Raw genomic sequence first — 24,470 nt, forward strand, 5'->3', positions numbered from 1 at the left:
TTCTTTCCGTTAATAAAAAAAAAAGTATATTGATTATCAAGTTTTGAAAAATAAACTGCAATTGTTTAATTTGTCCCAAGTCTAAATTCAAGAGAAACTTTTCCATATCTCTCAGAGATCTTTCATTTTATTTACTGAAATTTGATAATTAGATTCTATTCAGTTAGTCCTATCCTAAGGCTATTCATATTTTAATAATAACCTGATGACTAGTTACCATTGCAAAGGTATTATTGGAAAAAATAATATTAATAAATATAGCCTATTCTGTAATATTCTTTATGCTACTCATTTCTAATTTCCATGCCTAGTTAAAAAAAAATTCTAAACCACACCTCACCATGTCTTTCTGTGCCTAGCCCTCACCCATAACTGCTTTAAGTGGTTGGGTCTTAGAGCAGGGATAGGTTGCACAGACAGAAAGATATGAGGCTTGCTGGGTTTGAAAGTTTTAGGTGAGGACCATGGAATTTTGAGAGTTTCTATGCTCTTCTTTTAACTATTTCCAATTATTAGGTTTATTTTACTAAAGGCTATGATCAGGACCATTGGAAAAGGTCTTTGCTTTTTCCAGAGCCAGTCCATTGGCAGTTTGCTGCTGTCTTAAGGAAATTCCAGGGACAGTTTCTCTCTAATGTCCTGGTTTGTTTACAGTAACTACAAAACTAAGATTTTTGAATCTTGCTCTTCAGAGAGTTTTTTCTCTTTTACTTCAGAAGTACCAATTCATATATTTCTATCAGGCACTTAATTATTTTTTAAGCAGTTTATGAAGAGCTCTTTAAGAATTTTCTTATTAATTTGCTATTATCATCCGGAGGTATGAGAATATACATTAAAAATGCATATAGATACAAATGGAAAATTAATTGCTCAAAAAAATAGAAACATAAATACTTATGAGAGGGACGAGTAAAGAATTGAGTATAGTATTTCCATTTTAAGTCATGCTGAGGCCAGATGATGTTACAGAAATAAAACCTTTTTTTATAGCCTCAAACCAAAATTTTTTCAATTTTCAATATACCCCAAAGGTTCCCTTTTTAAAAGAATTTCAGTAATCAGTAACCAGTTAGGAACATTTAACCAATACAAATGCAGGAACACACAGTTAATAACTAGACTGAACACACTAGCTATCAAACAGGCATTAAACGCTTAACACACCGAATCACAATTAAAGAAACATCAACTTTTACTATACCTAGGTAACACACCGGCTTCCATTTAAACAGGCTTATTTAACTTCATTAAATAGCAATTAATTGATGGATTTGTCAACAGACAGATTTAGACCAGGGCCTCAAACCCTGTATAGAACACACACTGACCACACCAATTAACAATTAAACAGACATAAAACACTTAGCACATCAATTTAAAAATTAACCAATACCTAAGTAACACACTGGCTAATACTTAAACAGGTCTACTTAATTTTATTAAACCCCATTTAATTGTTTAAATGGGATTAGGTCAGGGCTTCAAACCCTGTAAAGTATTTTGACTTCAAACCCAAAATCAGAAGTGTAGAAGTCAGAGCAAAGGGGATCGTTCTGGAAACATGATCCTGGCCTAGGTCAAGGGGACTCAAACCTCCTATTACTCCCCGATCCACTTTTACCCTGATGACCCACTCACCCAGTCAGATGTCTGGACCTGGAACTGGAAATGATTTCTCTCTTTGAAGCTTTCTGAAGATGCCAAAAGTCTCTGGAGTGCCGGCAGAACAGAGAAACCCCGGTTGCCGAGCCTCTAGACTAAATTTAGTCCAGTGACCACAAAAAGCTCTGTTACCTGACCTACCTGCTCTGCTCCCTGACCTCCTGCTCTAATGGGGCTCCAGAGATTTGGGCATTTGTCCTAGAGGGTCACCGCATTGTTACTGGACAAAGGCCGTGGATTCTTCTGCCCGACGTGTTCAGTAACCAATTCCTAGACACTGGGGTTTCAAAGAGAGAAAAAGTTTATTACTAGGCGTGTGGTACAAGAGCAGACAGCCTAGCAGCCCAAAATCAGTCTCTAGTTTGCCTCTTCTTTAATAACATTTGATAATATTTGTAAATTTCTGTTGGGCAGTCTTAAACATCTTTCATTCACATTTTTAATTGAGATTATAACCTTGTTGTTGCTATTAATGAAAAATGCATTTGACGTCAGCTTATTGACCTTATTTCCAACCAGTCTGCAATATGCATTAACTTAAAAAGTGTGTCCTAAGATTCCTTTGGTCTTTTTATGTACACAATCACATTGTCGGTGAATGAAAAGAATTCTGGTTCTTTTCTTATTATACATTTATTTCTTTTCATTACTTTATTGCACTGACTCAGAACTCCTGTAAAATGTTGAAGTGAGTGATAGTAGTGAATTAAGTGAATATCTCATTCCTAACCTCAAAGGGTCAGCTTCAGCATTTCACCACTTAGTATGTTGTTTGCTTTAGGTTTTGCAGATTGTGGTCTGCCCTTATACTCCTAGTTTGCCAAGATTTTCTTTTAAACAAAAATGGTTGTTAAATTTTAGGAAACATTTTTTCTTCTTCATTCTATGCAGGTCATGAATTATGTTGGTTTATTTTTGAATAATAAATCATACACACACATATTTTAATTGTGAAATATAACATAGAAAAAAGCAATGAACTTCAAAGTACATTGTAATCAGTAGTTATAGGACAGATTTCAAAGTCTGATATGGGTTACAATTCTAAAATTTTAGATTTTTCCTTGTAGCTGCTAAAAGCACTGGAGCCTAAAAGAAATATCAATATAATGATTCAGCAGTCATACTCGTTTGTTAAATCTCATCTTCTCTGTGACAACTCCTCCTCCTTGATTCTCCTCTCAATCTTTAGGGGTATATGGGCTATGTTCCATTCTAACTTTTTAATGTAGGAAAGGGCTGGGGGATGGAACTTGTTGATGTTCTCAGAGAGGTTGGAGGAAGAAAATACCAATTACGTACATACTTTATCAGAATATAAAAAGAAGGAATTTTCTTTCATTGGAATTCCCCAGTGAGATCATCTGGCCTAGTGTTTTCTCTGTTGTCAAGGATTTAAATAACAGAATATTTGTATGTGTATATTTCTGTGTGTGTGTGTGTGTGTGTGTATTTATATATGTGACATACATATGCATATGTATGACTATTCCATTTTTTCTATGTTTTGTTAAGTTTTATTGTCTTCTTTTTGTAGGAATTGAATTTTTCATGTATAGTTATACATTCAATAGCATGGTATTATTCTTGGTTAAGATCTATTGTATATCTCTGTGTCCTCCTTTTCATTTCTAATACTAATAATTTGTGACTAATCTCTTTTCTCTTGACCAGTTTTGACAGGTATTTATCATTTGGTCAATTGAACCTTTTATTATTTTTATACTTTTGCTTTAATGATCACTTTGTTTTACAGTATAAACAAACCACATTTCTTTTGCTGTACCTTTGTCTATGTTTTTATTTTTCAACCTTTCCGTATCTTATAATTTTTATGTGTATCTTATGAGTGGCATGTAGATAGGGTTTTATTTTTGTTTTTAAATCTTATCTGTGCCTTTTAACTTTTAAATCCAATGTGTACCTTTTTAAAAATGCGTAATAAAATTGTAGAAACAAATACTGTATGGTCCCACTGATGTGAACCGACATTAGAGAATAAACTTGGAATATGTCATTGGTAACAGAGACCATCAGGAGTTAGAAACAGGGTAAGACAATGGGTAATTGGAGCTGAAGGGTTACAGACTGTGCAACAGAACTAGATACAAAAACTCAAAAATGGACAGCACAATACTATCTAATTGTAACGTAATTATGTTAAAACACTGAATGAAGCTGCATCTGAGCTATAGTTTTTTTGTTTGTTTGTGTTTTTTGTTTTTTCCTTTTTTATATATTTTTTTATTTTTTATTTTTATTATTATTTTTATTTTTTTCTCTATATTATCATTCTATATCTTTTTCTGTTGTTTTGCTTGTTCTTTTCCTAAATCGATGCAAATGTACTAAGAAATGATAATCACACATCTATGTGATGATATTAAGAATTACTGATTGCATATGTAGAATGGAATGATTTCTAAATGTTGTGTTAGTTAATTTTTTTTAATTAATAAAAAAAATTGTAGAAACAGATCTGATTACTGATGAATTGGGATTAGGTATGGGTGGTGGATATAGGTGGGTGTGATTATTAAAGGACAACACAAGGGATCATGTGGTGATGGAACTTGTGATGCTGTGGTTGGTGGTGGATACGCAAACCCACATATGGTAAAATTATATACACACACTTAAATGAGTACAAGTAAAACTGGAGAAATATGGATAAAATGAGTGGCGTGTATCAGTGTCACAGTAGTTGTGATATTGCACTATAACTTTATAAGATATTACCATTGGGTAAAAATGAGCAAAGGTACAAGAGATCTTTCTGTCTTACTTTTACAACTGTTTGTGAATCTACAATTATCTAAAAATGCAAATTTTAAAATAAAAAAGTATATACTGATATAATTTGGTTTGACCCTGTTTGTTTTCTTTTTGTTCTGTCTACTGAATGTCTTTTCTTTTTTCTTCTTTCTTTTGACTCTACTGCTTTTTGCTATTTCTTTTCCTTCCCTTTATTAGAGTTACATGTTCTTTTATTGATTTTGTGTGTGTGTGATTGCCCTAGAGGTTACAATGTACCTTCTTGATTATTTACTATTTATCTCTCTCTCGAATTATATTTTAATCATGAATTTTACTTCTGTATGCAATTTAAATCACCTGAGATATTATTATCATTTTGTAAGTTGTCATTCATTTCACTTTACAACCATATTTTATTTTTTTGGTTGTTCTTTATTTACTTTTATCTCTGAGCTTCTATTTCAATTCATTGCTTCTTTCTGAAAAATATCGTTTCATAATTCCTCTGATACAGGTCTTTTGGTGATGAATTATCTGGGATTTTTATTTGTTCATAAATGTCTTTATCTTTGAAGAATATGTTCTCTGGATTTTGGAGTCATGTCTTCAAGCTGTTTGAAGATATCATTGCATTTTCTCCTTGTTTCCTTAGTTTCAGTTGTCAATCCTTATTGTTATTCCTTTAAAGGTATTCTGTTCTTTTTTGTTGGCTCATTTCAGTATCTTCTCTTATGTCTTTGTTTTCCTGTAGCTTTACTTTGATATGCCCAAGTGTGATTTTCTTTGTATTTGTTATATTTGGTGTACAAGTCTCTTTCTTCAAATAAGTTCTCAGACAGTATTTTTTTTTCAAATAATATTTTTGCTCCTTCCATTTCTTTCATTCTGTGAATCCAACTGGACATTGTTAATCCTGTCACTCTGTCCCTTTTGTTTCTTTTAAATTTTTCCATCCTTTTGGCTTTCTGGACTTCTTTTAAAACATTTCTTTTGCTATCCTGTTCCCTAAATCTCTCTGGAGTTGTTTGAAATTTCTTGACTAATTCATCCCCTTTACAGTTCTAATTTTTAGTTATTGTATTTTTTCAGTTAAATATTTTTCTTTTTAATAGTTTCCAGTTTTCTGTTGATATTCTCAATCTTGTATTTTATCTTTTTGACCATATGAGGCATATTTACTGTTCCTGACTGATAACCTGGTTTTCTGGATCTTTTGTTCATCTATTTCCATTTCATATTATTTTCCTTATTTTTTTAATCCCAATTTTTCTTTTTTTCTTAGGTACCTGGTTTGTTTTGATTGAATACCAGGCTTTATATATAAAAATTTTTGAAATAACTTGAAGGCTTGGATTATGCTATTACTTTTCAGATAGAATTTATTTAGCAAATTGCTGGGGGACAGTGAGAATTCAAGATCACCTTAATCCAAACAAAATTTGAAATGATTCAAACATGGGTTTTAGTTCCTATTTGGCTATCTTGTTTCAGTTTACCTTTTACTTTTAGAGTGTATCTTTTCAGGGCCCTCACCTATTAGTCTAGTCAGTTTATCAGACTATTGGCTCTTCCCTCCAGACCTCCCCTCTCCTCCTGAAGGGATATTTTTTATCCCTCTATCTCACGAGCTTGTCCAAAGCTGTGCTGGACTTCTCACTCTCTCAGTTGCCTCTATCAGAACTGGTATAAAGGAAAAGCATCCTCAAATGCCAGGTGCATCTCTTTGGGTTTCCTTCCTATATGTTTTTACTGCGTGTTTAGTCTCCCATGTCTTCCAACAAAGTTTTTTCCACCTGATTTTAGTAGGAGTTTTGTTTTTCATCTACCTAATTTCCAAAATTATCCTAAATTTTATTTAGAATCTTTGTACATCCCATTCGTCTGTTTGGAAAACTCAACTTCCCCAATCCTCCTATAATCAGTTAATACCCGTTCATGCTATACATCAGGTCCCAAAGAGCTCTTCCTCAAGGAAGCCTTCCCTGACCCCTTGAGTATATTGTATTTTGTTATTTTACACTCTCATAGCACTATTTACAATGCCTTTATTCTTGTGATTTGTAATTATATGTCCATTTTTGTGTTTATTTCTTTTAAGGTTTGTCTTCTAAATGTTCCTTTAGGGAAAAGGCCAATACTGTTTGTTTGAGTTTCCTCATTTCAGCCCCAATTATGATCCAAAGTTGATATTCAATATTTCTTTCTACCTATTTTTGGATCAATAGGTAGAAGGCAAAATGACTGAGATTTCAGTTGGGTAAAAATGTTAGAGTTTTCATAGACCTTTAGAAGGGAAGAAGGATACAATTTATTTTTACACTTATTTTTATAAATTTATTATATATTACTTTATACATAGTAAACCTATAAGGTACTATGTAATATACCCAGATGTACTCACCACTCTACCTAAGAAATAGACATATTTATATTTTTAAAAATATATTGTCTACTGAAATATATGTGTACCCTATCCAGTTTTTAGATACTTCTTATGGTAAACTAAGTAACTAAATTTTTTATTAATTTGCTTATTTAAGGAAATTTTTCTTTAAACTTTCAGATGATACAGCAGTGTTTGAGTTGATACAACTTGTTCCACCAGGTACTGTATTATAAATTCATAAGGTAATTGGCATGGGAACCTGTTTCAATAAAAGGTTTTTAAAAACCTCTTCTTTCCCCCTTCTTCCCAAAGTATAAACAATGTTGAATTTCTATCATTGGTACACTATGTGTAAAATATCAATAGACCAAAATAATATATACAGGGAGATTGATGTAAGTGATATTTGGACACATCATTCTAAAATTAAGTTTTTGTGACTTTTCTAAAATTAGGTACTTTTGTTGCTAAAGTAATCAATTTTGTCTTTGCATGTTGGTGTTATTTTGGAGTGGAGGGGAATGAAACTTTACCTACATAGTAGACATTACAGATCCCTGGTAGATACAGTGTTAAAATACAGAGGTTAGTTTCATTTCTGTTGTTAATTTGTATGGTTTTGGAAGAAATCTATCTTAATTATTTGTCTTGTGTGAAAAATGGAGAACTCATAATCTGAAAATTACAAATATAACTAATCCAGGCAGTTGCAAATTCTAGAAATGTCTATTTTTTTTTAACATGCAACCAAATATCTTATAATAGTAGATGTAAAAGACAGAGTTGTAGAGATGGTAATTAAGTTTTAGATGTGTAAATGTCTTATTCACTTGATATTTTTTAAAAGACTTTTTTTTTACTAGGAACCCATAGGTAATCATTGATTTATATAAATTAGCAGTATATAGTACATTTTTGAATAATGAAATGAGTTAATCCACTTAACATGCCTTTATTTTAATTTTCCTTTCATAGAAAAAAATATACATGACCCTGAAATTTTTAATAAGGCATCAGGTGTTTCAATAAGGCATCAGGAAAAATATGTACTGTACTTAACAATTTTGTTTCTAAATAGAATATTTTGTTATAATTTGAATCATAGGATATCTTTCTTGTAGTGGGTGAAACGTTGTCTACATATGATGAAAATACAAGAGATTTCATGTTCCCGGGTCCCAACCAAATTTCTGGACACCATGATTCAAACCGCCAGGTTACCATGAGGAGGATTTCTGGTCTTCGAGTGAGTGTTGATTTTCTGAATCAATTTATGACACAGAAACATTATTGGAAACTACCACATAACACTACAATGTGAAGGACTAATTCACATTTAATTTGGTGTAAAACGTCATTGTTTTACGATGTTATTTCAAATATACAGAAATATTAATAACAATAATTTATCAAAACCCATACATCTGCCATCCAAAACTAATACTATCACTTTTGCCTTATATTTTTTTGACTTTTCTTCATGCTCTTTTTTTCTTTCTTTCCTCCAAGGAATGACCAACAAGCATTTTAAAAGGTGCTCATCTCATTAGCATTTAAGGAAATCCAAATTTAAACAACCATATGATTGGCAAATTTTAATAAATATGACAATATCAAAAGTGTGAAAAATGGAAACTCTTACAAGCTGCTATACCATGTAAATTGAAACAACTACAATTCAGAGTTATTTAATAAGGGCAAAGATGTTCATAGTCTATGACTTCCTAGGTTTCTATTTTGGGATCTTAGAAACATATTCTCTCTGGTACACTAAGAGCCTTCTTAAGCATTGTTCATAATAGTGAAAACTGGAAACAAAATGTCCATTAGTAGGAGTTTGGATAGCTTAGTTGTGATATATTCATGTAATGGAATGGAAGTACATATTCATATACCTAAAAGTGAAGGCTAAGTTGAATGACAGCTGACTTTCCCATCCTTTCCTACAACTTCCTTCAACTTCAGTTGGATGAATTAAAATTATTTTCATCCCTGAAAATAAATCTTTCATTCAGAAAGGCTATGAGAAGCCCCTGCTGTTTTGGGGGAGGAAAAAGTAAGTGCTGAAAAAGTTGAAAATATTGACATTATTTGGAACATTTTATTTTTTACAAATTTTATAAAATATTACAGTAATCTGAATGAGGAAAGTAAAGTTATCTGTGAGCCATTATGGTAAATTAAGTAATTATCCTGTGGGTCTAATTTTTTTACATGCTGTGCTGGTTTGAAAGATGTATGTACCCTAGAAAAGCCATGTTTTACTCTTAATCCTATTTTGTAAAGGCAGCCGTTTCTTCTAATTCTTATTCAGTACTTGAAACTATAATTAGGTATTTCCCTGGAGATGTAATTCAATCAAGAGTGGTTAAGTTGGATTAGGTAGAGACATGTCTCCATCCATTCGAGGGGGTCTTGACTGGTTTACTGGAATCCTATAAAAGAGGAAGTATTTTGGAGAAAGGGAGATTCAGAGAGAGCAGAGAAGAACATATAGCCATGAGAAGCAGAGAGTCCACCAGCCAGCAACCTTTGGAGATGAAGAAGGAAAACGCCTCCCTGGGAGCTTCATGAAACAGAAAGCCAGGAGAGAAAGCTAGCAGATGACACCATGCTCGACATGTGCCTTTCCAGCTGAGAGAGAAACTCTGACTGTGTTCACCATGTGCCTTCTCACTTGAGAGAGAAACCCTGAACTTCATTGGCCTTCTTGAGCCAAGGAATCTTTCCCTGGATGCCTTTGATTTGATATTTCTATAGGCTTGTTTTAATTGGGACATTTTCTTGGCCTTAGAACTGTAAACTAGCAACTTGTTAAATCCCCCTTTTAAAAAGTCATTCAATTTCTGGTATATTGCATTCTGGCAGCTAACGAACTAGAACACATGCCCTATTCTAGAAATAGCAATTTCAGTTTACTGAAAGTATAGAGTTGACTAACTTACATAGCTTTGAAAATATGTCTCATTAGGGATATTTTTGGTGTCCAATTAGCCAGTTGTTTCACTCATAGAAGTCTTCAAAGAGTGTTTCAGGAACTTTCTACAAATCTAAAGTGAAAAGATAATCAGATTTAACAATTATGGTTTCTTTAAAATAATTTAAAATTGTTTATTATAGCAAGATGGCAATATAAACTCAGGGAGTATAAACAAGAATCTATCTGATATCATTTAACTTGAGTTACTTTTGTATATAAAAGGAAGATGTTAAGAAAAATATATAACAAAAATAAATAAATAAATAAAAGGAAGATGTTAGATTACTAAGGTAAAAAAGGATATAAAAAGTGGGGCTCTGGTAAAGGTAATGTGAAGAAGTCAGCAATTCCTTTTCCGTACAAAGCAAGTATAAAACTGGACAAAATTCTCACAAACAACTTCAGGGCACTGGAAGCTGCCCAAAGTCAGCTTAAGAAGTGTTTATGCTTCTGCTAAGCTGCTGAAGCTTTGGTTAAAAATGGCAAGAGTATTTGACCTTCTCACCTGGGGCTATTCCTATATCCTGTATCCAGATCAGTGAGAGCTGTAGCTTCTCGGTTTGTTGCTGGGTAGAAAAATCAGCAGCTTTGCCACTGGAGAGCACAGAATCAGTTTTGGAAAAGGGGACAATGTCAGTGGCTTTGCTAGGTAAAAGTGGCCGATTCAGTTGGCAGTGAACAGGGGACCCTACATACAGTTCTGCCAGGCCAATTTCACTTCCAGTTGGGGTAAACTGAAAACCTGCCATAAAGTTGACAAGGAATTGCCAGGAGTGATAAAGCAATCAATGGGTTGAGATAAGCCCTCCACACATTTGTGGCTGACTGGGAAACCCTGCATATGCAGAGAAGGCAGTGAGCACCCAGCAAAAAGTCAAAGCCAAGGGAGGCTGGAGAACTGGCTGCAGCTTTGAAATAATTCACCACCTACAAACAGATAATCAGCAGAGGATGGTACTCTTAACTGGTTCATTGGATGACTGCTAAGCTATGTAGACACAGGAGAGCCTAGAAAGAATAGAAGAATGAAAAAACCTGGTGCATATATAAACTGAATACAAAATGGCAGTTTTAAATCCAACCACCATCAATAGTTATACTAAATATGAATGGATGAAGTATTCCAACTGAAAGCAGAGATTGTCAGATATGATTAAAAACAAGATCCAATTGTATACTTTCTACAAGAGACACTTTACATTCAAACACAAATAGGTTGAAAGAAAAAGGATGAAAAGCTATGTACCATGGTAACAGCAACCGTAAGAGAACTGGTGTGGCTATATTCAGTATTAGGCAGAATAGGCTTTAAGAAAATGAATTTTACTAGATAAAAGAGGCACACTTTATAATGATAGAAGGATAGATACTAAAGATAGAGCAATTATAAATATATATGCACTTAATAACAGACCCTCATATATGATGCAAGTAATGGCATTATTGAAAGGAGAATTAGGTAAATAATTATAATTGGAGATATTATATTCTCAGTAATTGATAGATCAACTAGACGGAATATTAAGAATGTGGAAGATGCTAATAACATTTTCCACCAATTTCTCCCATATATTTATAATATCCCCCCCCAAATAGCAGAATATACATTCTTTTCAAATGTATATGGAACATTCTCCAGGATATACTCTATGCTAAGCCATACAAAAGTTCCTGTAAGTTTGAAAGCTTTGAAATCTTACTAAGTCTGTAACCCAACCACAAAGGAATTAAATAATAAAAACAGAAGGGTGAGAAAGTCACAAACAATTGAATATTAACATAACTTCTAAATCACACCTGGGTCAAAGAAGAAATCAGAAGAAAAGTTATGGAGTCTCTTGAATTGAATGAAAATACAAACAACATATAAAAATGAATATGGTGTGGTTAAATCCATGCATGCAAGAAGATTTATAGCTTTAAATTCCTGTGTTAGAAAGGAAGAAAGATTTCAAAAATCATGAGTGTATTATTTTCTATTTCAAGAATCTAGACAAAGAAAAGCAAATAAAATTCAAATAAATAAAAGGAAAGAGAAGTAAAGATTATAATGAAATCAATTAAATAGAAAACAGAAAAACTAGAAATAATTAATGAAACTTAAAATCTGTGTTTTGAAAAGATCAGTACAACAGATGACTTTAACTAGACTGATCAAGAAATAAAGAGGATAGGACACAAAATACCAAAAGTAGAAATGAAAGAAGTGATCTCACTACTGAACGTTTAGAAGTGTAAAATATTGTAAAGAAATGGTATGAACAACTTTGTATCAACTAATTAGACAACTTAAGTGAAATGGATATATTCTGAAACAAAAGAAGAAATATATCTGAATAAATGCTGTATCAAGTAGAGAAATATAATTAATAATTTAAAATCTCCACACACACAAAAAAGGTATCAGCCCAAACAAACATCTAAAGAAGAAATAGTACCAATACTATTCCTACAACACTCTTTCAGCAAACAGAAGAGGAGTCAATATTTTTTAAGAAGTTTGTTTTTTTTTGAGGCCATTATTATTCCTATACTATAAGCAAGCAAAGACTTTACAAGAAGAGTACAGAACAGATTTGTTCATGTAAATAGGTTAAAAAATTCTTAACAAAATATTAGTAAATCCAATGGTAACATATAAAACGCATATATTTCTTTATACTATGACCAAGTAGGGTTTACCGCAGGAATGCAAGGATTATTTTAACATCTAAAAATCAGTTAGCATAATATATCCTATCAATAGTATGAGGACAAAAACCATGATTGTTTTATTAAATGCAAAATAATCATTTGACGAAATCCAGCACCCATTCATATTTTAAAGAAGGTAACTTCCTAAACCTGATAATGGGCATCTACAAAAAACTTATAGCTACCATCATATTTAATGGTAAAGAACTGAATGCTTTCCCACTAAGATTGGCAATGAGATAAGAATGTATATTTCACCACTTCTATTCGACCTTATAGTGAGGTTCTAACAGTAGAGTAAGGCAAGTAGAAGAGATTAAAAGCATATAGATTAGAAAGGAAGAAGTCAACATCTTTATTCATAGATATTACATGTAGAAAATCCTAAGGATGCTACATAAAACTACTAGAATAGCACATGTGTTTAGCAAGGTTGCAGGACACAAGATCAATGTACAAAATCATTTTTTTCTGTATTCTAGCAATGAGCAATCCATTAACAAAACAGTTTCATTTACGCCAGCATAGAAGAGAATATAATTTGATGAACACATTTAATAAAAGAAGTAGAAGACGATGTGTACACTGAAAACCACAAAACATTGCTGAGAGAAATTAAGTCAAAAATTGGAGAGTATACTGTGTTCATAGATTGGATAACTTAACATTTTTAAAATGGAAGTTCTCTCCAAAACTGATCTAATAGATTCAAAGCAGTCCCTGTCAAAATCCCAGCAGGTTTTTGTCAGATTTGGAAGTTAATCTGAAAATTATATATATAAATTTAAAGGACCTAGTATAACCAAAGCAGTTTGAAAAGGAAGAACAAAATTGAAAGACGTATATTGCCTGATTTCACAACTTACCATAAAGCTACAATAATCAAGACAGGTGGTACTTGCATAAGGATAAGTAAATAGATCAATGGAACAAAGCGAACAGTCCAGAAATAAAACCTCAAATTTATAGTCATTTGATTTTGGAGAGAGTTGTGAAGGTAATTAAAGGGGGTAATTCAGTGGTGCTGGGACAAATAGATATCCATGTGCAAAAAAATAAACTAAGACTCTTACCTCATAAGAAACAAAAATTAACTTCAAATGGATCGTAAATTCAAATGTAACCGCTGTAGGTATGAAACTTCTAGGAGAAAACATGAGACAGTTTTTGTTATTTTTGGTTAGACATACATTTCTTAGGTATCCCAAAAGTATAATTTATAGAAGAAAAAAAGATAAATTTGACTTCATTCCAATTTAAAATGTTTATGCTTCAAAAATCACCATTAAGAAAATGAAAAGACATGAGAGAAATGAGAGAAAAATGAATGAGATAAAAAGTTTACAAATCATATATCTGATAAAGGATTATTCAGAATCTATTAAAAAACCTGTAATTCGAAAAGATAAACACTAGTAAATATATGGCCTTAAATTTGAATAGACATTTCAGCAAAGAAGATACATAAATGGCAAATAAACATGTGAGAAGGTGCTCAACATTATTATTGATTAGGAAAGTGCAACTTAAAAGCACAATGAGATACTGGCAAACACACAGTAGAAGGTCTGTAAACCAGAAGACTGACAATACCAAGTGTTGAAGAGGTTGTGCAGAAACTGGAACCCGCTGGTAGACATAAAAGCTTATACATCTGCTTTGTAAAATGTTTGGCAGTTTCTTAAAAATTTAAACATGTAGTCAATAACACAACCAAGTAATTTTACTTCTAGTTATCTATGCAGGTCAAATGAAAATTCAGGTTTGCACAGACTCATCATCAGTTCTTTATCCACTGGTGAATGGACAAGCAAAATGTAGTATATTTATACAATGGTAAACTACTAAACAATAAAATAGAATAAACTACTAACGCATGGGATAACATGGATGAACCTCAAAACCATCATGCTAAATGAAAGAAATCGTATGCATAAGACTACATAATTTCTATAAAAGGCAAAGTTATAAAGTAGACCATTGCTTCCCTGTGAGTGGGGGAAGGAGTGGGTGTTTACAACCTGGGAGGGCACAGAGAACATTTTGTGGTAATGCAAGTGTTTTAAAACGATTTTTAAACTCATCAATCTGTTAACAATTGTGTTAATTTTATGATATGCCAAATATGCTCAATAAATAAAAAAAAGATTATATGTAAATAATAGGAAATAGTTTTTATTCTCATCTTGGTCTCATCTAATTTGTCTTTGGGAGTTAGTTCTGGAATAGGAAGAGAGATCTGTTAAAGAAAATGTCTGACTATCTCATAGCTTACATAATACCTGGAAAATAATGATGGCTTTTTAGTATAAATATTTATTGAGTGACTAATAAAAATGTACTTTTATGAATGTAATTCTGCCATATATTCTTGTTTAGTATTATATTTACAACTTTACCTTCTTTTGTAAAATATCCTATGTATATGGAAGTTAAAATTGGAGACTATCAGCATACTTGGATTTGAATCTCAATTTTATTTATGATAACGAGCATTAAGTGACTTGAACTTCAGTGACTTTGACTTTTTAGTGTAGTAGTAATCAATACTGCTTTTTGCATTTCATATTATTTGTGCTTTTACCAAGTGAAAGACTCAGTGCTATTATAAATTTAATGGTTTATTTAGGTACACATAGCTAGAAGTCAAAAAAGATGAAAGTATAAGCTCACCCAATTTAAGAAACTCCTGAATTGAGAAGTTTATTACCTTGGCAGGCAACAGTAGACCCTTTGTCATAATTCTTATGATTCTGTATATTCATCTGTCTGAATCCCAGGCTGTCCTTTAAATGCAACAATTTTACTTAGCTTAGACCTGGGTTCCTGAACCCTTACTGTGGCAAGGAGTCAATCCACATTTGGATTTCAATCCTGGCACTATTATCAACCAGCTGAGTGATGTTAGGCAAAGCACTATAACCTGGAGATACCAGAGGTCTATTGGGCAGATTAGTGTTATCCCATAAATGGTTAGAGCTGTACCTGGCACATAGAAAGGACTCAATAAATGTTAACAATTTGATGATGGCAGTGGAAATCATTGTGGGTATGTTCATTGTGGTGGTTATGATAATAATGATATCTCCTCTAAAGCTCCATAAAAAAGGGTCTGTGGCTTTCGTACATTTAAATCCCTAATTCTTAGCCCAATACCTCACTTGGGTTACCTACCCAATAAATTATTCTTGAGTAAATTGAATGAATTATTTGTACCTTATAGTGGGCTTACCTTTGACATGGGGTTTGAAAGATCAGTCAAAATTATGGCTAAAAAATTGAGTGTTTACTAAGTGTGCTGGTTTGAATCTATGTAACCTAGAAAAGCCATGTTTTGATCCTGATTCAGCATTGCAATGTGAAACTTTTGATTAGATTATCTTCCACAGAGATGTGGTGTGCTGAATTGTGGGTGTGACCTTTTGTTAGGTGGAGATGTGACTCGACCCATTCCAGGTGGGTCTTGATTAGTTTACTGGAATCCTTTAAAAGGAAACATTTTGGAGAGAATGAGAAATGACAGAAACTTCAGAGCAGAGCTAATACAAATGCTGACACTTGGAGAAAAGAGAAACAGATGTTTGGAGATGCTTTGAGCCCAGCAGAACTTGCCATGAGATGTTAAGCGAGCGAGAACTTGGAGAGAGCTAAGGGAAGCCTGGAGATGAAAGCCAGCCCTGGAGAAGCAAGGTGAGGAGCCCTCACAGGACCAGAAGTTGAAAGCAGCAGAGCCTAGGAGCAAGAGACCAGCAGATGCCAGCCACATGACTTCCCAGCTGACAGAGCTGTTTCTAGATGCCTCAGCCTTCCTGAGTTAAGGCATCTTTCCTTAGATGCCTTAGTTTGGATATTTTCGTAGGATTAGAACTGTAAACTTGTAACTTATTAAGTTCCCCTTTTTAAATGCTGTTTCAGTACTGGTATATCTCATTTTGGCAGTTTATTAACTAAAACACTAACTGACTGGCAATATATGGAGAGCGGTAAAGTGATAATTTGCCAGTCCAAACTGTGTATCTATCTACGAATTCTTTGCAATTCCTCTCTTGAGAAGGTAGAACTAATTCACCTCCACGTAAGTATGAGCTATACTTAGTTATTCTAACAGATATAAGGAGATAAAGTGGCATTGTTATACTTTTGTGACTGAGTCATTAAAAGCATTGTGGCTTCTTCCTTGCTTTTGCTCTTGAATCACTTACTCTGGGGGAAGCCAACTGCTAGGTTTAAGGAAACTCATTTAGCTGTATGAAGAGGGCAGCATGTGAATGGGCTTTGGGAGAGTGTGAAAGCTTGAAGAGCCTTGAAGAAACTGTCATGAGCATTTTCAAGAACATAAAGAGATTATTATTGGAAAGTTATTTGGTAGTGGTAGAAAGTTTAGCAATACTGTAACCTTCAGTAATGTGGAAAGTAGAAACTGTGCCTATTGAAATGGCTAAAGAGATTTTTAGACAGTGTTAGGTGGGCTGCCTGATTTCTTTTTGCTGCTTATGGCAAAATATGACAAGAATGAGGTACACAAAAGGAAAGGCTGTTAAATAAAAAGGATTCAGAACATGTTGGTTCTGAGGACTCCCAGCCTCTCCAGATATCAAATAATACTAAATTTAAAAAATGACTTGTAAGCAAAGATACTTACGGGCACTTTCAGGAAATTACATTCCAAAGGTGAAACTGAGGGTGAGACTAAAATTTTTCATTAAGACTTCAGAAAATCTAAGATGGTGCTTCAGATAATCATTTATTCAAACTTAGAGTTTCTAAAACCTTAAAGACATTATCCTCCAGCAATCTCAGCAGAAGCCCAATGTAGATAAGGGTGTGGCTTTTGTCTAAAGGAGTAAACTTCAGTAAGATTCACAAGAGATGCAAAAAAAATTTTTAAGCAAATCGTATTGGCAGAAATACCACCAACTTATTTTGAAATGGAGAGAGACATTACAAAGGCTTTTTGATCCCCAAAATTCTGTCGACAGGATCCAGGATTGAAAAGACTATGCATGTCCAAACACAGTCTTATTACAGAAGAATGATGATTCAAAGGACCAAATTGAGTACCCAGGGCATCGAGCCAAGAACCATGGATAATCATTTCTGAGGAAATAATCATATTCCTCATCAAGGAACTTCTAACATATTCCTGGCTTGATTTCAGAAGTGTTGTGGACCTGTGATTCTTGTGTGCCTCCTGTTTTCTCGCTTTATGAGCAATAGTGTTTGTAGTGATTGTCCTGTGCCTGTTTCACAAGTGTACATTGGGTATGTATGGAGCAGACAAGTTCTTCTGATTATGATGAACCATATTCTAGGAGCAGCATTTAATGAACTAGACCTGAAGAGCCTTTTCTACTTGGATTTGATTTAGATGTCTAAATTCTCAATTTCAACCTGAAGTTGTAAAAGTATGACTTTTTGTTAGATGAGCATAAGTATATTTTGCCTGATTTGATTGCTCAAATTACTAAAGAATGTAAGTAGTTTGTGGTCAGAGGGTGGAATTTGGTGCTTTGAAAACATTTCCAAAAATTTTTTGATACTTCTCCATTAAAAAGGTAGCCTAATTCCTACTTTTTGAGTGTAGGCTATCCTTAATATATTGTAGGTTTCTCCTTGCTTTGCTCCTGGATCATTCATCTTGCGAGAATTAGCTGCCATGTCATGAGTACACTCAAACAGCCCTATGGAGAGGTTCTGGTGATGAGATAGCCTCTCTTACCAACAGCTAGCAAGCAACTTGAGGCCTCCAGTTAATAGCCATGTGAATGAGCCTTCTTGGGAAGTGGATCATCTAGCCCCAGTCTAACCTCTGATGAACATAGCCCTAACTGTAACTTGACTGCAATCTCATGAGAGATGCTGAGGCAGAACCATCCAGCTAAGCCTCTCCAAGATTTCTGACTCACGGAAGTTATATGAGATAATAAATGTTTACTTATGTTTTAAGCTGCTAAGTTTTGGGGTACAATGTTATATTAAGTGATAGATAACTAACATACAGGCATAGAAGACATCATTAATAAAAGACATGTTTGCAGAAAAACAATAGTACAATTAATTCTTGGACAACTAATTAAATTTTTATTTTATTAATTATTATTTTATTGTAAATCTGTACATCAAACACTGGGTTAGTAGAGGCCAAATATAGACACCTTTGGTGAATGTCTGGCTTTTACTATATTACCGTAAAGCTGTGCTGCTACAGATGATATCCTTTGGTGTTATGGAGAATGCCGAACTTGTATGCTCTAAATATTTTCTGAGGGACTTTGCTACTGTCCCTTGAATTTTTTTTTTTTTTTTTTTTTTTTTTTTAAAGGAAAGACAGAGAGAAGGAAGGAAGGATAGAAGGAAGAAAGGGAAACATTTTTTAAACATTTTCTTGTTTTATTGTATTCTGTTTCTCCGTTTTTGTTACATGGGCTGGGGCCGGGAATCGAACCGAGGTCCTCCGGCATAGCAGGCAAGCACTTTGCCCGCTGAGCCACCGCGGCCCACCCTCCCTTGAATTTTGCTGTTTGCTTTTAGTTATCTCAGAATAGCATTTAAGTTGCTGATTGAAATATTGCTGTAAATGGAAACCTGATTTTTTTCATGCATATGAATGTAAACTACATTATCTTCTGGAATAATGTTGAAGAAATTGGTAGAGACCCTTTTCTCCCTCTTTTTAGGAACTGCATACCTTGGACCTGTGATTTTTTTTTCTTTTTTAGCATGAGGAGGCTATCCAAAGTATTTCTTGATTATGCAGTTACATATATATTAAGTTGTAAAAATATAGAGAGTTGAGAGTCATTGAGTATTTTAATACTTTTATGGTTATAATATTATATGATAGGTTAAACATCTTAAGAAAAAATTGACAGGGAGATACATGAAAATGAAAAAAAATCTATTAATTATTCCATAAAAATAATATAGTCATCAAGAAGTGAATCATCAGCAATGAAATTGTTTCTTGCTAACATTTAGCATTACTATTTTGACTTTAATAAGGTTTTATTTTCATTACTAGTAATTATCTCATGAAATGGAGGTATCTAATAATGTCCCTTTTTTCCCCCTTAGGGAATCGCTCCAAAGCTGGAATTTTCTACAACCTCAGTGATTACTGAATGTCTGATAAGTTCAAGGAAGTGCCGCACTCAGGTTAAAATAATTTATTTAAAATAGTTAATGGTTTAATTTATTTGTTCCTATTTATATTCATTTAGCAAACATTGTTCTTCTCTTTTGGCTGTAGCTCTTTCCTTTTTTTTTTTTTGCCAATCTTCAGTTTAAGTAAAATGATTTTCATAGGTATTTGATAGTTTGGTTACATCTTAACAAATATGAGAGTAAAAAGCTTCGGTACATGATAGAAGATGCTATAATATTATTTTCCCTACTTCATCGATTTTTTTAATGCAAGAAATCAAGCTGCCAGGAAAATATTGGGATCAAGAATTCTTTCAAGGAACTAGATTGGAGGCTTCTATAAATCTTATAAAAGTTAAAGTTAACTGTAAAAAGTACAAAAGATAGATTTTTAGCAAATGTGATCAGAAGTTTTCGGACTTGGATATTGGAGTTCAGTGAATGCAGTTTCTTGACTCTTTAGTTCCTAAGGAATTGGTGCTCTGTTTGGTGGCCATACTGGTACTGTCAGATCAAAGGAAGCTTGGAAACTCCAGATTTAGTATCTTCATGTTTGTGAAAACTGCCTGTCTTAATCTGAGATAACTGGGTCTAATATTCCATTCTGGTCTAACTTCTAAGTCTCCAGGATCACTTTATTACCTTGTCCATAGGTTGTAGGTTGTCTAGGCATCACTCCTGTGCAGCTGCATTGTGACTTGTCTGTGATGAAGAGTCAGTAATGTATAAGACCTGGAGGCCCCAAAATACCAGACGTGGGCCTTTCATGAATGGATTGGAATGTTAATTTACTGTATTATCATCTTTAGATTAAATTTGCTGAAGATGATAACCTCGACTTAAGCTAAGAAGGTAAAATACAGTTGCAGCATTATTGAAGGGATCACTCTTATATTGTTTAGCAATATATTTGGTATTTGAGAGTCAGGCTATACTTATTTATCTTTTAAATGTAAGTTGAAACACAACTTTTAGAGATCTAACAACCAATGCCTGCTCAGTGAAGGTATGTTACTTGTTTTTGAGATGTACACTGTAAACATTTGTAAATTGTTTGCAAATGGCCCCAGACATTTTTTTTCTCTCTGTACTGGTGTATGCCCTTTTAATGGATGGGTGGAGAAATTCTTTTTTGTTATCAACTTTTAATCTGAAGTATAGCATACATAGAGAAAAGTGCGCACATTCTTAAGTGTATAGCTTGATGAAAGAGCCCTTTATAAATGTAAAACTATCACCCCATTAGTAGTTCATTGTACTAATGAACTGACATTTTCCTATGTAAAATTTTGGCAGGACTCCTTCACTTCTTTTTTTAAACTGGGTATTTCAGTATTCTGCCATTTATTCTTTATTGAACAGAAATGTAAGAGAATAAGCTTTAGGATCAAATAATGGTTGAGAAAATACACTTTAGAATCATACAGGTCTGGGTTTAAATTCTATCTCTAATTGCAACTTGACCTTGGGAAAGTCTTTAAATTTCTTAGCTTCGGTTTCTTCATCTTTGAAACCGATGTAATAATTGTGTTACTTCATAAAGCTGTTGTGAAGATTAAATGAGAGAATATATGCAAAGTGCCTGGAATATATATAATATATAATCAGTGACCTTTGCAGCTGTTACCTTTATAAGCAGGATGTCTGGTTGGGTAAGGTTATTTTTATTATTTTTTAAAATTTAAATAATTTGGGGAGGGATAGGAGACAACAGGTGAAGTATAAGGTAGAAAATATTATCTGGTAGGCACAGCAAAATATATATTTTATGTTAAAATTCCAGATATTAAACAGTCCATGTCCTTATTTGAAAAAGAAAGAAATCACTTTTTTCTTAGTGAATATTAGTTATAGTTAAAAGTATATTGGCTATAAAGAACCATTTTTGGGTTCAAATTTAAGAATAAAACAAAGTATTTTTATTTTTGAGAGAAGTGTTTGAAATAAACTTTATAAAATTATTCAGGTTTACAAATACCAGTGATGATCTTCATTACTTTTGATACTTTTTCAGATTGGATATTTGTCACAAATTGAATCGACTAAAAATTTAACCAAAGTTTTGCAGTTTTCTGGAATAAAACTAGTTTGCTTTTAAACTCAATTATTATTTTTGCCTATTGCAAAATGGAATTCCTAATTATTCATCAATAGTAATGATACTAACATAACATTTTGCTAATCTGTTGTATCAGGTAGCTTTTGCTGTGTAACAAACCATACATGAATTTAGTGACTTCAAACAGTAAATGTGTCTCACAGTCCTGTGGGTTGGCTAGGTGGTTCTTTGATCTTGAGTGACTAGACTGGGCCTGAAGGATCTTGGATGGTTTCACTGACATGTCTGGCAGTTGGCAGACTTCTTGGTTGAGGAGGTGGGGTTATAGTTCTGGTCATTCGCTTGATTTCAGCTGGGGCCATGTCCACAAGATTCTCATCATGCAACAGGCTAATTTGGGATTATTCACATGGTGGCAGAAGGGTCTACAGAGTAAGAGAGGTCAAGTATTTTTCAGTCTCTGCTTGTGGCATATGTACTACTATCCTCTTGGCCAAAACAAATCACATAGCCAAGCCTAGAATCATTTTGGAAGGAGAACTCATTGTAAGAATGTAGATACAGGAAGGGAAATTATAGCAACCATTTTGTAAACAGTATACCACAGCTGTTATTTTAAGTTTAATTGGGCATTAACAAGGATACATTAAGAATTGAGTGTGTTAGACAAAATACGATTGTAGTAGATGCTGCACAGTTTGACTTATTCTGGTAGTGTATAGCACTCAAAATCTGCAGTGGGGACAGATAAGAGTTAGTTCCTTAAGGTTTTGTATTACTGGGGTGGGTATGTGAGAAGGAAGTTTACAGCATTGCTAATATGGATGATTATGAGTTCAGCTGGGTCTAGAGGTAAAAGAAATTTAAAATGTTTGAAGGACTGGGGACTTAGGATGTGAGGAGGACAAGTAACAGATTCAGTGAAGGTAAAAGAAGTATGTTGAAGAAACTAATAGATTCAGTAAATATAAAAGATGTTGAGGAAAGTAACAGTTTCAGTGAGAATAAAAGAAATATGTTGCGGGAAGGAGGTTGTAAGTGAGTCAGAATTTTTCAGAGTTTGAGGTGAAATAGATCTGCATAATGATGAGATCTAAGATAAAGTAGAAAAAGATAATTAAAGTAGGAGATAGAAACTCTAAGGTCTTAGATTCGTTGCTTGAATGTTTTCATTAACCTCCAAGATCCTTGCTGTGACCTAACATTCTTTGCTTTTGTGAGCCAGTGTGATGTCACAGAGATGGATGAAATGGGATCAGGGGGAGAGGAAACATTTGAACTACATGTTAAGTCATTGAATAAGGTGAGAGAAGGTCCAGAAACATATCAAAAGTTAAAGGAGAAGAAAGATGATGAAATATTCTGTTGTTGCTGGTCTGTATGAAACCCATGGACTTATTTTTTTCAGTTAGGAAAATGTATTTTATCTCCTGTTTACGGTAGAAATATTTAATTCTTCTCCCTTCTATTTCACATTTTTATTTTATTTTCTTAGAATAGATACCGTTAGCAAATGAGGGTGGCAGTTTGGTAAATGAGAGAGGGGAGGTTGGATTCGTATTTTTTATAAGTGATTGTCAGGAGTACATTCTGAGATTCACAGGCCAATTTTCCTAATACTGAAAGGCTTCTTTCAGTTCTGAGTTATGTATGAAGAGATATTATATATTTTTATTTATAATCCCATTTTGAAGGCATTTATAAGGCAGAGACTATTTGAATAAAATGTTATCCCAATAACACAAAATTAGTAATATAAAATTTGTGGGGTTTTTTACCTTCAAAATTTTGGACTGCTAACCAGTTTTACTGGAAGATTGAATACCAGCCATTATGGTTTTTAACATGTCTTTTATACTTTTCTTTTCTTTTTTACTTTTATTAAAAACATAAGACCAGGGCAGGCAACTGTGGCTCAGTGACAGAGTTCTCGTCTGCCGTGCCAGAGACTCAGGTTCGTTTCCGGGAGCCTGCCCATGCCAAAAGAAAATATATATATATATACATATATATATATATGTATATGTAAGACTAGAATTAAGACGTGGTTTTCTGTCATTGAATGGTAAAGTTGTAGTTTAGATGGTACGTTAAAATCCTAATGGCCTTGTCTAATCCAAATAATACATTTCATGAAAATACGTATGAAGTTGTTCTTCAGATTCTCATGTTGCTTGTGTATTAACAATCATAGAATGAATGAAATTTATTTTTACAGTTTGCTTCATAAAGATTTCATAATGACCTAGATGTGAATTTTTAGCATTGTTAAACAAAACAAAGTCCTTTTAAATTATATGGCCAATTATCTGAATACTCAAATATAAAGAATAATCCAATATTTGCTGGAATATTTTAATATACTGAAAAATAATTTTTCTTTGTATCTAAGATGTTTTAAATTATTTAACATTTTCATAAAATGTTTGTTAGACTTAGAAGTTTCATACAGTAAACATTATTTACGATTAGATGAGGAGCTATCTAAGAAAACGTGAACTTGACTTCTCCCAGAATCTTCAGATAGTAGAAGCTAGACCATCAGACTTCAATAGATTTTTGTATCTTAGTTTCCTTTTTCTGTTTTATTAGAGAAGTTGTAGGTTTACAGAAAATCCTGCATAAAATACAGGTTTCCCATATACCATCCTATTATTTAATACCTTGCACTGTTGTGGTACATTTGTTAAATTGACAAAAGCACATTTTCATAATTGTGCTATTAACCATAGTCCATGGTTTAACTTAGGGTTCACTGTGTGGTACATTTTCATAGATTTTTAAAA

At 33.2% G+C, this 24,470-nt stretch overlaps 1 protein-coding gene across 8 annotated transcripts in view; it reads left to right on the plus strand.

Annotated features, from left to right (window-relative positions):
- SPATA6 (spermatogenesis associated 6) overlaps positions 1–24,470 on the plus strand; it is a 211,618-nt gene that overhangs the window by 92,712 nt on the left and 94,436 nt on the right. For 5 of the 8 annotated variants that reach the window (XM_077149739.1, XM_077149740.1, XM_077149735.1 and 2 more), the window contains 5 exons: positions 6,986–7,027; positions 7,930–8,054; positions 19,557–19,637; positions 22,910–22,987; positions 23,579–23,638. In XM_077149739.1, coding sequence (XP_077005854.1) covers positions 6,986–7,027; positions 7,930–8,054; positions 19,557–19,637; positions 22,910–22,987; positions 23,579–23,638 — 386 coding nt within the window. The remainder of the gene's footprint in view (positions 1–6,985; positions 7,028–7,929; positions 8,055–19,556; positions 19,638–22,909; positions 22,988–23,578; positions 23,639–24,470) is intronic. The other 3 variants (XM_077149737.1, XM_077149738.1, XM_077149741.1) reach the window with 3 other exon arrangements.

Source organism: Tamandua tetradactyla, chromosome 2 (assembly GCF_023851605.1).
Source record: "Tamandua tetradactyla isolate mTamTet1 chromosome 2, mTamTet1.pri, whole genome shotgun sequence".
Taxonomy (NCBI): Eukaryota; Metazoa; Chordata; class Mammalia; order Pilosa; family Myrmecophagidae; genus Tamandua; species Tamandua tetradactyla.